The sequence below is a fragment of the Bubalus bubalis genome, chromosome 8 (genome assembly GCF_019923935.1).
Source record: "Bubalus bubalis isolate 160015118507 breed Murrah chromosome 8, NDDB_SH_1, whole genome shotgun sequence".
NCBI classification, from domain to species: Eukaryota; Metazoa; Chordata; class Mammalia; order Artiodactyla; family Bovidae; genus Bubalus; species Bubalus bubalis.
Genome location: NC_059164.1, coordinates 42,898,529 through 42,914,735, shown reverse-complemented (window position 1 = coordinate 42,914,735; position 16,207 = coordinate 42,898,529). Strand labels below are relative to the sequence as shown.

The window sequence follows — 16,207 nt, the reverse complement described above, 5'->3', positions numbered from 1 at the left end:
ATGTGTTTTTGAAGCCTGGCTTGGAGAATTTTGAGCATTTCTTTACTAGCATGGGAGATGAGTGCAATTGTGTGGTAGTTTGAGCATTCTTTGGCATTGCCTTTCTTTGGGATTGGAATGAAAACTGACTTTTTCCAGTCCTGTGGCCACTGCTGAGTTTTCCACATTTGCTGGCATATAGAGTGCAGCACTTTCACAGCATCATCTTTCAGGATTTGAAATAGCTCAAGTGGAATTCTATCACCTCCACTAACTTTGTTTGTAGTGATGCTTTCTAAGGCCCACTTGACTTCACATTCCAGAATGTCTGGCTCTAGGTGAGTGATCACACCATCGTGATTATCGGGGTCGTGAAGCTCTTTTTTGTACAGTTCTCCTGTGTATTCTTGCCACCTCTTCTTAGTATCTTCTGCTTCTGTTAGATCCATACCATTTCTGTCCTTTATCAAGCCCATCTTTGCATGAAATGTTCCCTTGGTATCTCTAATTTTCTTGAAGGGATCTCTAGTCTTTCCCATTCTGTTATTTTCCTCTATTTCTTTGCATTGATCACTGAGGAAGGCTTTCTTATCTCTCCTTGCTATTCTTTAGAACTCTGCATTCTAATGGGAATATCTTTCCTTTTCTTCTTTGCTTTTTGCTTCTCTTCTTTTCACAGCTATTTGCAAGGCCGCTTCAGAGAGCCATTTTGCTTTTTTGCATTTCTTTTCCATGGAGGTGGTCTTGATCCCTATCTCCTGTACAGTGTCACGAACTTCCGTCCATAGTTCATCAGGCACTCTGTGTATCAGATCTAGTCCCTTAAATCTATTTCTCACTTCCACTGTATAATCATAAGGGGTTTGATTTAGGTCATACCTGAATGGTCTAGTGGTTTTCCCTATTTTCTCCAATTTAATTCTGAATTTGGCAATAAGGACTTCATGATCTGAGCCACAGTCAGCTCCCTAGGAACTACTATTAATGTCATTTCTAAGTATATTTCATTTTCAAGATAAAACTTTTTAAAGTAAGGCATAATATTTCTCACTTGAGAAGAATTGGGAATTATTGTAGAGGAATTCTGTAAACCTGAGAAAACTGAACCAGACAAAATATCAATTAGAAAAGATACACAAATCAGTCATATTTCCTAAGGACTTAGCACTTTAATATCAGTTAGTTATAGTCTTAAATTAGCTTAATTATAGAAAGAGTAAATATGAAAAATTTCATCTAGATTGTACATCTCTTCAGCACGGTACCTGTTTCAAAATTCAGATAGTTTCTAAGTTGTCTTTCATGTCCTTTAAGAATTCATTTGTCTGTCACAAAATCATTAAAAGCATTTGGAATTATGCTTTTGAGTAAAAAAAGTAATTATATAAATTGAATTGGTAAGTTAGAGACAGCAGAATTAAATCAGGTTTCATGTTAACTCCTCTGCGTAACTGACCTACCTTGAAGTGTTCTGTTCTGTTTAGTTTTCATATTTACTCTTTTTAATACCAAATTGAAAATTAAAGGTTTAATAAATTGATTTTCTTCACATAATGGAGTATATTGCATAGTGTAAGTAGTATACAGTCCCGCCAGAAACTTTAGATACAGGGATTAAAACTTGGCTTTTACTGACTGTAGTTTAAAATTCAGTTGTTTAAGCTGTCGACTGGGTGAAGCTTTGTTGCATGTGTTTCACAGATAAGGATGAAGACCATGTAAAATCCAGTGTATTCTGGCTTTTTCCAGATTTTTAAGACTATCTTATGGACACAACTAGGTAACTTATTAAATTTGCTAGCGTCACTGTATTTCAAGGTTGGATTGATCCTAGAAAGATTACAGGTATTATAAATAATTTGGCACACCTCTCAAACTTATTTGTGATAGAGGATACCTAGAGAAACATAGGGTCCCCAGAGTCTTTGAAAGGGGTATGTTAGCATGTAATCAGGGTGTAGTCATAGATCCAGATAGCAGTGATGGTTGTATAAGGCCCCTGTGTCATTTTCTTATATCTGAGATTTTATGCATTTTGTTTCTATAACTTTCTGTCCCCCTTGATTCCTAACCATGTGCAGATGAGAGCAGAACCAGAAATTTCATACTGTATTCTAGAGTAGAGTTACCTGCTACTGTTAACTTTTTCCCTAGCATGTCTAATGTCCTTTAGTATCGAAAGCATGATTTTCAGTTGGCTCAGTTTATATACCTCTGAACAGTTTTGAGAGCACCAGAAAAATACTTCCAACATTTTTTTCCATAGCAGTATAGAATATTCTGAGTGTTCTTGATAACCTGACTAGGTTTTTTAATGTAGAAACACACTAATTTTCATGTTTGGCATAGTAGATTGGATATTTCATTAGCTAAGTAGTTCTTTAAAAGTTGTTAACTTTTTGGCCAAAGTTTTAATGTGAAAAAATTTAATTTCATCATTTATTTATGGTGTAGATTGTACATGGACATGTACAAAATTTACTTACATTTTTTTCAGAAAAGAACCAAATTGTCTCCCACTGTTTCTCACAGAGGAACTAAGGCAATTAAAGTCATGTCCTCCTAAGATATTTTTGACATAGAGCAACCTCCTTTGAACATCAAGCATGATACGTCAAAGAAAGTATTACACAGGTCATGCCTTCCAAAAGTGTTTATTAGTTATTAGTCCCTTTATAAGCCATGACCATGGCAATGAAATTGGACATTCTGTCATTGCAAATGCTTTTTGTTCAAAATCCAATGCTGCAATATATAAATGCTGAACCACTATGTTGTTACAGCTGAAGCTAAAATAATATTGTATATCAACAATACTTCAGTAAAAAAAGGCCAAATGCAAGAAATACCACTTCTGTTGTGGAGTAAGTAAAATCAATATAGACTTGTATATCTCCCTTTTTTAAGATACTGCTTATCACTGCCCATTGTTAACTCTGGTTTTATTAGGTGACTGTATTATATGCATTAAATGTAGCTATCAAAAGGTAAGATCTTGTTCAGTTCAGTTCAATTCAGTTCAGTCGCTCAGTCGTGTCAAATCTTTGCCACCCCATGAATCACAGCATGCCAGGCCTCCCTGTCCATCACCAACTCCCGGAGTTCACTCAGACTCACGTCCATTGAGTCGGTGATGCAATCCAGCCATCTCATCCTCTGTCGTCCACTTCTGCTCCTGCCCCCAATCCCTCCCATCATCAGGGTCTTTTCCAATGAGTCAACTCTTCGCATGAGGTGGCCAAAGTACTGGAGTTTCAGCTTTAGCAACATTCCTTCCAAAGAAATCCCAGGGCTGATCTCCTTCAGAATGGACTGGTTGGATCTCCTTGCAGTCCAAGGGACTCTCAAGAGTCTTCTCCAACACCACAGTTCAAAAGCATCAATTCTTCGTCGCTCAGTTTTCTTCACAGTCCAACTCTCACATCCATACATGACCACAGGAAAAACCATAGCCTTGACTTAGATGGACCTTTGTTGGCAAAGTAATGTCTCTGCTTTTGAATATGCTATCTAGGTTGGTCATAACTTTCCTTCCAAGGAGTAAGCGTCTTTTAATTTCATGGCTGCAGTCACCATCTGCAGTGATTTTGGAGCCCAAAAAAATAAAGTCTGACACTGTTTCCACTGTTTCCCCATCTATTGCCCATGAAGTGATGGGACCAGATGCCATGATCTTCGTTTTCTGAATGTTGAGCTTTAAGCCAACTTTTTCACTCTCCTCTTTCACTTTCATCAAGAGGCTTTTTAGTTCCTCTTCACTTTCTGCCCTAAGGGTGGTGTCATCTGCATATCTGAGGTTATTGATATTTCTCCTGGCAATCTTGATTCCAGCTTGTACTTCTTCCAGCCCAGCGTTTCTCATGATGTACTCTGCATATAAGTTAAATAAGCAGGGTGACAATATACAGCCTTGACGTACTCCTTTTCTTATTTGGAACCAGTCTGTTGTTCCATGTCCAGTTCTAACTGTTGCTTCCTGACCTGCATACAGGTTTCTCAAGAGGCAGGTCAGGTGGTCTGGTATTCTCATTTCTTTCAGACTTTTCCACAGTGTATTGTGATCCACATAGTCAAAGGCTTTGGCATAGTCAATAAAGCAGAAGTAGATATTTTTCTGGGACTCTCTTACTTTTTCCATGATCCAGCGGATGTTGGCAATTTGATCTCTGGTTCCTCTGCCTTTTCTAAAACCAGCTTGAACATCAGGAAGTTCACGGTTCACGTATTGCTGAAGCCTGGCTTGGAGAATTTTGAGCATTACTTTACTATCATGTGAGATGAGTGCAATTGTGCGGTAGTTTGAGCATTCTTTGGCATTGCCTTTTAATAGTAAAAAGCACCATTTCTTTCTATACTGTTTTAATTCCTAACTAGCTTCTTTCTACCTTGCTTTTTGTTTTTGGTTATCTGCTGTAAAAGAGGAAATTCTATTAAATGATCCCCCCCCCAAAAAAATCAAAATGATATTTAACTCCCTTCAGTTTATTTTTTAACATGTTATTTTTTAACATTTTAAAGTTGCCTTAAGTAAACTTCCCTTTAAACTTTTTAAATTTCCCTTTAAAACTTTTTTCCCTTTTTAAACTTCACTTTAAAAAATATATTCTAAGTAGAATTTCACAGTTATCTATTTTTTAAAACTGAATGTCACTCCCACTGTCTTTCTCTAACAGTTTTATTCTCTCTTGTAAAGAAATGGGAGGAATTCCTTAAAATCTGAGTCTTGGTAATCTGTGATCATTTTGAGAAATTATTACTCTGTGAAGTTATTACTTTCAGCTATTAATGACAATATCAATGATACAGCAATCAGTGGTAAAATTAAACCTTGCCTGGAGGTTTAACCTCTTTAACTTACATTTTTGACCTTCTTTAACCTACATTTTTTTTGAACTTACTCCTTCCTGCATTTCTCCTATGTTAAAATCTAAAGTAATCAGTTTGTACTTTAAAAAATGTATAATTTTACTTTGAAACAATTTTAACAATTGTTGTTTAACAGAAAAGTTGAGAGAACAGTGCAAAGAACTCCCATGTATTTTTCACCCAGAGACCCAGTTCAATCTGTTAACTGTCCCTATTAATGTCTTTTACAGCAAAAGGATCTAATCTGGGATTATATGCCACACTCAGGGGTCATGTCTTTTTCATCTCCTTCACTCTGGGACAGACTTCAGTCTTTCCTGCAGTTTCATGTTGTTCACAGTTTGGAAGATACAGGACAGTCACTTAGTAGAATGTCCCTTAATGTGGGTTTGTGTCAGTGGTTTTCTGCGTCTAGTTCCAGGTGACTCATGGGAGCTCAGTGTATATCTCTTCCCTATGCTGTCTTCAGCATCATCAGTTGGTACTTGAAATTGGTCATGGTAGGATTATCTACACCATGGAAATCAGAAAACACTACAGACAAGGACTTTTTACACCTGAATAGCTGGTTGTTCTACATTTAGCAGCACACCACAGAGTTAGTTGTGTGATATTTCTTCATATTTAAACCCAGTTGTGCATTTTTGGTAGGAATATCATTGTGTACTATCAGGTGGCAAACAGCACAGATTTGTTCCTCACTAGTGATATTTAAATGAATCACTTGATTAAGATAGTGTCTGCTAAATTTCTGGAGAAGGAAGTGGCAGCTCACTCCAGTGGTCTTGCCTGGAGAATCCCAGGGACGGTGGAACCTTGTGGGCTGCCATCTCTGGGGTTGCACAGAGTTGGACACGACTGAAGCGACTTAGCAGTAGCAGCAGCAGCTAAATTTCTCCACTGTAAATTTATATACTTTTCCTTTGTGGTCAACAGATATCCTGTGTAGAGACACATTAACTGTAAAAATGACCTGTTTCTCATCCTACCTTCACTTTCTAGTTTTAGCATCCATTGATGATTCTTGCTTGAATTATGGTAGTTGCCGAATGGTAATTTTTCTAACTACATCATTTCCCTCTACATTTATTATTTGGCATTTACTTTAAGGAAGAGCTTTCCCTTAATTATTTACTTAGGGATTTTTATTTTTTCAATTTGTTATTGTCATTGTTTATTTGGATGATTAGATTGGCTTCAGTTTGGGCAGGGGATACCTTAGAGCAATTTCTTTTCTTTTGGGGATGTCCTTGTTGTTTTCTGAACCCTTCCTTACTTTTTGGTACAACGACATGTTTCCAGGTTCAACTTGTACTTTCTCTTCCGCAGGCTTGGAATGAACTGCTCCTTCAAGGAGAGTAATGTGTGGAAACTAAGCTCTGAATGCTGGATACATTCATTGCTGTTGTAGTGTTGCAACCCTGGAGCCTTCTCAGTGGAAAAAGCTAGAAAGTGTGTGTGTGTGTGTGTGTGTCCTTTTACATTTATATTTATTTCTTTGTCTAGATATAAGCCATGGATTTTCAGAGATAGTTCCAATTCAGATACAGTACCACAAAGCTCATTGTATCTTTTCTCCTCTTTATATTTTCATTCTCTGTCACTGAGAAACCTGGTTCTAATCCTGAATATACTTATTTGATTAATCCTCTGTGTGTATTGATAACCCATTTCCAGTCCTTTGGGCTGCACCTTGCCCCCTGCCCTAAAACTGCCTTCAAGATAGTTGCCATTATTGCTTGTTGCTGGGCTGCTCCTGCTGTTCCATTCCAACTACTGTATGCTCTTGCAATTCTTTTATCACCACTGCTGTTATCAGCCACTGCCAGGATGCCTCAATTTGTATTTTAAGCTGCTTTGTAAACCCTGAGGTTGGTACTTACATTTAGTATTTTCTTTGTTATTTCAGCTTGATTTTCAACTTATCTGCATTTAGTGTGAGAGAAATATCAAATAGCTACTGTAGCTTAGTAAATTACTGTTCATACCTTCTGACAGCATTACTTGTACTTTGAGGAGATATTGGGTGAAAACAGCCCAGAGAAAATTGGAAGGAGGCAGAGATAAGGAAGAGAGGAAGTAGGAGATAGCTGAAAAGTTTATGGAATGAGTGCTACTAGAACTCTTTCTCTTGGCTTAATACAGTCTTCACTCTGTCCTGGTAAAGGAAGAGTACATTCTCCTTAGAAATATTCTTAAAGCAGCCATTAATACAGATTCAAGCCCTTTTCCTAGGTTCATATCTTTTGGTCCTCTGGGGTTCTGGGTCACTCTTCAAGGTTACAGCTACTTTTTCTGCTTTAACAATTGTCTTCTAGGCCTGTGTTATCAACTGTCTACTGATCTTTTTCAGGATGTTCCTGGGGACTTTAGCGCCAACATTTTCATCTTTCTTCCCAAGTAAATTTCTCTCCTTGCATATCCTGGCTGATTAATGACTCTATTCTACTAACTTCCCAGTCTCCCTTCCTCTTATTCACAGCCTCACTCCTCCCTTTCCAACCTAGAACAATTTCCATGAAGCTTTATAATACCTTTCCAGCACACTCTTTTACTGTCTGAGTTTCCCACATTTTTATAAGGTCAAGTAATTTCACTTCTTTTGGTCTTTTTCTACATCTCCATGTTGCACAGTGTTCAAGGGAGAGGTAAAGGGAACAGTAAATAACATTTCTCTAGACAGAGAAGGTTACAGGTGTTCTCTGCACCTTTTATTTTCTCTTTCGCCCTGTCTCTCCTCTCTCCCGTAGTTCATTTTCCTCCCTGTATCTGCCACTCTTAAATGATCTTTGTTCTGTAGTGCATGCCCTTAGTCTCTCTGTGCCTCTTAGGGTCATACAGAAAGAAAAGGGTGAGATGATTGGGCATTGCGTCTTGCACCTTTGTGAAGATCTGTTCTTTGTGACCAGGAAGGAAGCATTAGAGCTCTGTAGAGCATATGGGAAGTATGATCTGTCTGTCCCCTTTCATAATCTTACAGGAGAAGGTCGGAAGTATAAGACAAACTTTCTAGGCTTTGAGTGTGTTAAGAGGAAATCTTAACAGGCAGTTTCCCAAAGAGTGGGCTGTTGGAGATCATATAGAGAATAAACCTCATAGTCAGAAGGTCTGTGTTCTGATGTCAACTTTGGCTCTAACTGACTGTGTGACCTTAAATTAATCATCTACACCTCTTTTTATTTCTGATTTATTGTTTCCAAAGCAAGCATTTAGCATAGATGAGTTACAGTGTCTTGTACAGTTCTGATAGATTCCAATAGAAATGAGCAACTGTAGTGTTAAAGGTAACATTTTTCTCCCAAAGAAACATTTCCCCTCCATTTAAAAGTTCTTCTGTTTTTTGACCTAGGTGAAGGCATTGTACTAGTTTTATTTTTCCTGTCTTCCTAATCCGATACTCTGGAGAAAATTCAAGGAAATTTATTTTGAATACAATTAGACACAGTTGCTTTTTAATAATGTTTTATGATAGACTTAATCTGCATTGAGTACATTTTAAGTTTGTGTGGGATTTGCATTGTATTTCTTCTACTAACCATTTCTTTTGGATAGCCATTCTTTCACCCACTGGATCCTTTAAGCATTTGCCTATTAATCAAAAATGATTTATTATTTTCCATGTTACATATTATGTATTGAGAAAATCTTAATTCCTGTAAATGAAGAACTTCAAGTGTAGTCTTTTAAATACTTGTAAGCTACATGATTACTGACATTTTTTCTAGAATATTTCAGTGGGTAAAAGAGGTTACTTCTTTATCTTTGTGTTCTTCATTTTTACTTCTACCATTAGGTAGAATTTTGTACAGTTTTCCCTTTTTTCATGTGCTTTTATGTTACAAAAGGTCCTGTGTCTCCATTGTGTATTAAAATGAATTTATCAGAGGTATTTAGGTATCCACACTTATGGTAAAGTTTTTGGGTAAAGGAGAGTATTAAAATTAAGTTAAACCACTAATTGTAACTTAATTTGTAATTACTGAGGTAGTTTTTTTTTTAAATTAGTCTTTAAAAGTATATTATTAACTATAATAAAATGGGCAAAATTTTGATCTAGGTTTTGCTCAAAGACCTGTTGATTTTGACCAAATATTGTTTGATAAGTTAGGGCATGTCTCTCAGAATTGCTGTTTGTAAAACCTTAAAACTTATAAAGTAAGATAAAATAGGACCTTGATTTTCATATTTATTTTTTATGATATATATTATTTTTATGAATTACTTATTGTAAATATAAGATAGCAATTAAAATCTGAGAAATAACTACCATGTTTAATTTTTAGCAGACTGTAATTTCTACTGGTAACCTATCCAAAATAAACTAAGTCCATATAACACGTTTCACGTATTTTTCTTTGTAGATCAAAGAAAGCAAAGAATTCAATTGATAAATCAACTGAGACTGACAATGGCTATGTATCCCTTGATGGGAAAAAGACTGTTAAAAGCAGTGAAGATGGAATACAAAGCCATGAACCTCAGTGTGAAACTCTTCAACCAGAAGAGGCAACCTGGAACACCGGAACACTGAGGAACATCCCCAGCAAAGTAAATGTGATTAAAAATAATAATAATACTTTGTGTGATTTTACATTAGTTAATGGAAAGTGACTTAGATGTAGTAGTTACCCTTAAGTGTATATATATTCTCCAGAATTTATTCTGTGAGCCTTTACAAATAACACTGATAATGCTGAAAATAGATAAAGTAATGTTAATAAGCCTGATTTCCATTATAACCTGGCACCTTCTAAATTAATTGATTGACTCCAATTTTTCTAAAATGTTAAATTAGATTTAAATTTATAATTAATGTCGTTAAACCTTTTTATTTTTCCATTTCCATATGTGTAACTGAATTTGTTTCAAATGGAAGATCTATGTTAATTCAAAAGCTTAACCTAGGACCCTGGTTTTCCTTTAAGGTTCTCTGTAAGAAAATCTTACTTTGTTTTTCCTACCTTTGTGACCTTTGGTGTCAGTACATTTGTTTTGTTTTTTAAAATTCTTAGAGAAAATTCTTAAGGATAACAATTGTTTATTTACTTTTCTAAAAGAAACCCTAGGTTTATTGTAACATAGCCTAATATAAATATCTTCTTTCTCTTCATTTCCCTGAAGCTTTTTGGTTAAATAATTTTTTTCTTTAAAAGCTGTTACAGAGGAAAAAATGTGGTCAAATTAAAATATAATACCTTAGTTACATTTAGAAATATAAGCATGAATGTGGGTATTGAGGAATAGTAAATGAAGAAAAGAGGATTCTCTATTTGAGTAAAGTATGTGTTATTGCTTGACAGTAGCACATATATTTTCAGTACCTGTAGCTATATAATAAATATCATGGAGTGGCGGTAAAATAAGAGTCCCTTACCATAATTTTAGATTTTTGAGGCGTTTAACTCTCTGGTAATGTGAGCCTCACATCACTAGCATGTCTCAACAAATAAAGTTTTTAGTTATGCAGTTTTCAAACGCATTTCCAGGTATGTATTACCTACTAACGTTCTATAAGAGGAACATGAAAGTATCAATAAAATACCTGTTCTGAAGTCTCTTGGTTTCAGAATTTCTGAAATCTGGGTGTCTTAATGTGTACATGATGTTGTCTGTCTGATATGTGTTTCATTTGGCTACAAGCCACCTCCTCTTGCCTTGTAAACCATTATTAAATCAGGGCTGGTTTTATGGCATTTTTGGTTTGTGAAAATATTAAATTAATTTTAGGTCTCTCAGCTTCTTTTAAAAGGGTCTCTTTTCTACTTTTGTACTATTTTATGTTCTCATAATTTTATAAGCTATTTCAGATCTTTTGAACAGAAACGTTGTAGCACAATATTTGATAAATGACTTTTGAGTTACTCTTGAAAGAACAGTACCAAAGTCACTGATTTAAGACTTTTTTAGAAAATCAGGTGGTATTAATCAGTTACTTTGAAATTTTTAGTGGTATTTGAAGGTATATGTATATATGTATGTATAATTTAAAATTTTGCAGTTTTAAAGCTACAGGTTTAGTTAGAAATTAACCAATGACCCTCTTTGCATACTCCTAACTTAGGATACCCAAAGGACAGTAACAAATGTCTCTGATGAAGTCTCCAGTGAAGAAGGTCCAGAAACAGGATACCCGTTGCGCCGTCATGCAGACAGGACTTCTGAGAGCATTCTTCGGAATAGGAAGTCACACCATTATAAGAAACATTACCCTAATGAGGTATTTACTTTGGCCTTACATTTGTGCATATGTATCTATATGTTTTTAACTTACAACTTCTTTCATCTATTGAATATATTACTGAAATAAATATCTCCCATCAATCTCAATATCTTACTGTTACATGATCTGGATTTATAGAAGAGTACTTTTAGATTTATATATTTCACATATAAATAGCCACACACTTTTATTCACTTTGTGCATCATCTCTGAGGATTCATACATTGAGTTTGTTGTTTTCTTTTAAAGAGCATTCTGGAGAGACAATCTGTGAACTCCCATGTTAGACTTCCACAATTTGAAAAGGCTTTACAACTTCTAAATTATAGCAGTGTTACTATTCTAAGTGACTTCTTTCTTGTCACTGTCACCAGTTACATTGCCCAGACTATAAAATTCAATTCCGTTTTCTTCTGTAACTCTTATATTTCTTTATTAATGTGTGTTTTTCTTTAAACCTTTTTTCCAACTTTATTGTATCTCTTGATGTTGTCATATCTCTGGAAACTATTTCAATAGGAAAAGATTTTTTTCATTCAATTGTATTTTCACATTTTCTTAAGGATAGAACATTGTCTTTCTTCAGGGCACATGAATTAACTCCTTTTGTCACTTGCTGATAAATGTTACCTTCTGCTCTTTTTGTACTATATTAGAATATATGTTTTTTTCTTGATGGTTTAGAGTCAAACTTCTGAAAAATCTAATATTATGTTATGTTGTAATATGAAAGCCTTAAGAGTTTTAAGATTAAAGGAGTTACTTGTTCTTCTATATTTTTATTTGTGATTCTGTCTCTAGTTAATCTTTCTTGTGAACTATGGCTGTTTTTTCTGTTATTGGCTCCATTTGAAAGACACATAATGCCAGTGTGTCTGCTTATTGCCTCTTCGCCCACAACTGATGTTCCGTCTCCTGTTCCTAAGCCAGATAACCATGCTTGTGAAATTCATAGTCTTAGTCTATAAACAAGTGAAAGTCTGTTGGTCCTGGAAAGGCTTCAGAACCTACTATAAAAAGAGGTCTCCACTCTCCTATAGAATAAAGTATTTGGCTTTAAAGTTACTTTTCTTTACCCATGATCTTTACTTTTCTTGATTTGCAGCTATATTTTGAGATTTGAGATTCTTTTTTTTTTTAAAAAACTATTTGTTTATTTGGCTACGCCAGGTCTTAGTTACCGCATGTGGGATCTATTTTCCTGGTCAGGGATTGAACCTGGGCCCCCTGGATTGGGAGCTAGGGCTCTTAGCCACTGGTCAACCAGGAAAGTCCTGATATTGAGATTCTTGAAGGACAGAACATTATTCTGCTAATCTTAACTTTTAAATAAATGTTTCTTCACATCTTCCAGATTCCAAGCTAAGTAAGGCTGATAATTATTGAGTAGGCATTGGTTGTTTTAAATCTTTTAAAAATGATGTAAAAGATTACATTAAAAATAAAATCAGATCTTCAAATTCTTCATCTGTGAAGTGAGAAACTTGAGACTAGAGGATATTTAAAAGGCTGTATTTCAAAATTTTTTACCCTCAAGTCAAACCAACTGAAAAGTTGTTCTTATTTTTTTTATTAAAAAAGCAAAACAAAACCTCCTTTGAATAAGGAAAATTCAAACAGGATTTATAGTGTTGTTTTGCATCTATATGTAGTTATTGCTGTACTTTTCAAATTAGTGGTGACACTGTTTTCTTTTAGGGTGAGGCACAAAGAAATCATTTGGGGAAACACTTTGTGCAGGAGCAGGACTGATGGGCCTCACTATAAGAGTACTTTTCAGGAACTCAGCCGTTTGTTGTAAGCCTCCCAGATGTTAGCATCTGTACATATGTTTCTTAGGGGCATTTTGCTTTTCAGGAAGAAATCATCCAATCTTCTGGTGGCATGGGAGTGGTAGGTACTCTACCATGCTGTCATGGTGTTTGTCACCAAGGGAGTTGGGAATGAGGTATGATCTTGCCATTCAGGATCTTGGACTTTGACTTAACCCTTCTGTCTCTTACCCCTCAACTCCCTACCCTAGTTCCTTGCCTGTTTCTGCTGTTAATATCTACTGTGTCTGATGGGTTTCTTCCAGTCTGCTATTGGGAAGATGGTGGTGGAATTACTTGGTTATCTGGGATATAGGAGATGTCCTGGGTAATTGGTAGCTCCTTTTAAGTATTTGTACTATTTCTTAGCTCTCTCTTGCTTTGTTTAACTCTGCAAGTGTCTCAGTTTTTATTTCCTGCTGTGAATTAGCTTTTCATCTGATAATGGGAAGCATAATGAAGAAACAATGGGCTTGGAGTCAGACTACTTAAGTGACTTTGGAAAAATTGTTTAACCTACCTGAGTCTCAGTTTCTGCTTCTGTACAGTGGGGAGAGGAGGAGACTGGCCTCATCAGATTGTTAAGTTTAAATAAGATTATGCATAATTGCCTGGCACAAAGCATTTATGTTATAAATGCTTCTTCCCTTCAACTATTTCAGTTCAAATAAATAGTCTTTATTAATATGATTGTATCCTCAATTGAAACTACCAGTCTAGAGATTTGAGATAAGCAGAGCAAACCATATTAAATGACCCACTGAGCTATTTTCTTCAGTTATAAAATTTCCTACTTTTAGGCTTAATTCAGCAATTTGTAGTGAAATTTAAAGTGGCCATTAACCACCTAAATGTTTCAGGTTAAATTCTGTTTGAAATGTAAGCAATTATAGGTAGTAATTTTTAGATTTGACATTTGTGAAATGGCCCACTTAGCAATGAATATTTGATGAAATACATTTATTAAGAATTACATATACATTTTTTTAATCCCTGGAATCACCCATTAGTTTCACCTAAACAGTTATCAGGCCTTTAATCTTATTATTTATATTTGTATCTGGTTAGCAAGTCTGCATTAGAAATTAGTTACAGATAATCTAGTTTCATAAAAAATTTTGATTTAGCAATTACTGATTACTTAATACAGTGTGTCTTCCTATCTAATGAAAACAGCTTATGTTTCAAATATTATGGTTGACATTACTGAGTCTGAAGTATTTTGGGAGTGTATGTCTTAAAACAAAGTTGACTTATTTTAACCCTTTTTTCTTTCTTTTTTCATTTTCCTGCTCAGTTCTTCTGGAAAATTTTCCTCTCTTAAACAATGTTCCTCCCATAAATACTCTTATCAGTACAGTAAATTTATGTTTATGGTATCCTATCCTAGTATCAATAAATTAATTATCAATAATATATCTAATTCATTTAAGATATTTTGTTACTTGTACTAATGATGGCAAAAAAAAAAGTGGTTTCTGTCTTTCATGGACTTACAGTATATTTAAGAGATATGATATATTTGAGAATATGAACTACATGAGCATTTAATTAACACAGATAAATTTCAGATGCCAGAAAACAATGCAAAATTTGTCATTAAATGAAGATAAAAAGTAACAACTTGCTTTAGGGACAAAATGATTGCTCTAAATAGAGAGGAGCTTTATTTTTTTTTAATTTATTTATTTTAATTGGAGGCTAATTACTTTACAATATTGTAGTGGTTTTTGCCATACATTGACATGAATCAGCCATGGGTAGAGAGTAGCTTTAAACTAACATTTGTCGAGCCCCTGCGTTGTACTAGGGTTTGCATTAAAAGCCACAGTGCTCATTTCAGTATCTCTTTAAGGTAGGTAGTTTTACTCCCCATTGGTAGATGATTCAGAAACAACGTAAGACAGCTAGAAAGGGTAGAGATGGTATTTTCCTGGTACTTTGTAGAGTAGACTTTAAAGGAGAGTAGGATTAACAGTAAGTGCTAAGAACATGATTAGAGGCTAGAGTGGCAAAGAGCAAGCTGTGTTGAGGGGCTACGGAGTAGCCCAGTGTCGCTGTAGGAGAAGTAGACAGCAGGGTCTGAAGTAGCACATTGAAAGACAAGCATGCAGGTTGAAGGAATGTGAGAAGCCACAGAAAGATTTTAGTCTGAGGAATGAAAGAGCAGCTGCAATGTGGGAAGGTTAATCTAGAAATAGGGAAAGGCCTTTCAGATAGGGGTCAGTAAGGAAGGTCTTACAGTAAATAAAGTGTGAATGATGAAATCTGAACTGTTGTGGTAACATGGCAAAGAGAGAGGAATAAATATAAAACATTTGCAAGTAAAATTGACAGTCTTACCGACAGAGGATGGGTAAAAACAAAAGCAAAAATTTCAGCGTACTTGACTATAAGGATGGCTATTACCATTCTTTATTTAGGAAGTTATTTAAAACAAAAAACAAAAAAACAAAACTTCCCTGGTAGCTCAGACGGTAAAGTGTCTGCCTACAATGCGGAAGACCTGGGTTCGATCCCTGGGTCGGGAAGGTCCCCTGGAGAAGGAAATAGCAACCCACTCCAGTATTCATGCCTGGAAAATCCCATGGACCGAGGAGCCTGTGGGGCTACAGAGTTGGACACGACTGAGTGACTTCACTTTCACTTTTGAATTTATTTAAATTAAAATTTTACTCAAAGGTATTTATTTTGTATTGGAAAAAACTCCTAGTGGAAAAGTATATTGATGAGAAATTATTTAACTTAGGCCTTTTAGTTTTTCACTTTTTTTTTTTTTTTACCATAGATTATCTAAAAAACCTGGGACTTCTGGGTAGCTCAGCTGGTAAAGAATCCCCCTGCAATTCAGGAGACCCTGGTTCAATTCCTGGTTCAGGAAGTTCCGCTGGAGAAGAGATAGTCTACCCACTCCAGTATTCTTGGGTTTGCCTGGTGGCCAGATGGTAATGAATCTGCCTGCAGTGCGGGAGACCTGGGTTCGATCCCTGAGTTGGGAAGATCCCCTGGAGGAGAGCATGGCAACCTACCCCCTGTATTCTTGACTGGAGAATCCCATGAACAGGGGAGCCTGGCAGGTTATAGTTCATGGGATCACAAAGAGTCAGACATGACTAAGCACAGCACACATCTAAAAAACACAAGTTGGCAGTTATCTTCCTGGTATAGAGTGTTTGTTAATTTTATATCAATTTATTGAACTTCTGTTTGAAAAATGAAAACAGTAGATATATGAAACCTATTGTTGCTTTAAGAAAAAAAAGACTAGAGTAAGAAAAGAACTTCATTAAATATGTCAATTAAAGTGGGTTAGTATTCACTGACTATGCAG

The 16,207-nt window shown here is 35.5% G+C and overlaps 1 protein-coding gene across 11 annotated transcripts in view; it reads left to right on the top strand.

The window, feature by feature from the left end:
- Positions 1–16,207, top strand: part of PHTF2 (putative homeodomain transcription factor 2) — a 161,664-nt gene that overhangs the window by 90,013 nt on the left and 55,444 nt on the right. For 10 of the 11 annotated variants that reach the window (XM_044947151.2, XM_044947152.2, XM_006049873.4 and 7 more), the window contains 2 exons: positions 9,207–9,393; positions 10,907–11,062. In XM_044947151.2, the coding sequence (XP_044803086.1) occupies positions 9,207–9,393; positions 10,907–11,062 (343 nt within the window). Of the gene's footprint in view, positions 1–9,206; positions 9,394–10,906; positions 11,063–15,664; positions 15,787–16,207 lie in introns of those variants that run through there. The other variant, XM_044947154.1, reaches the window with a different exon arrangement.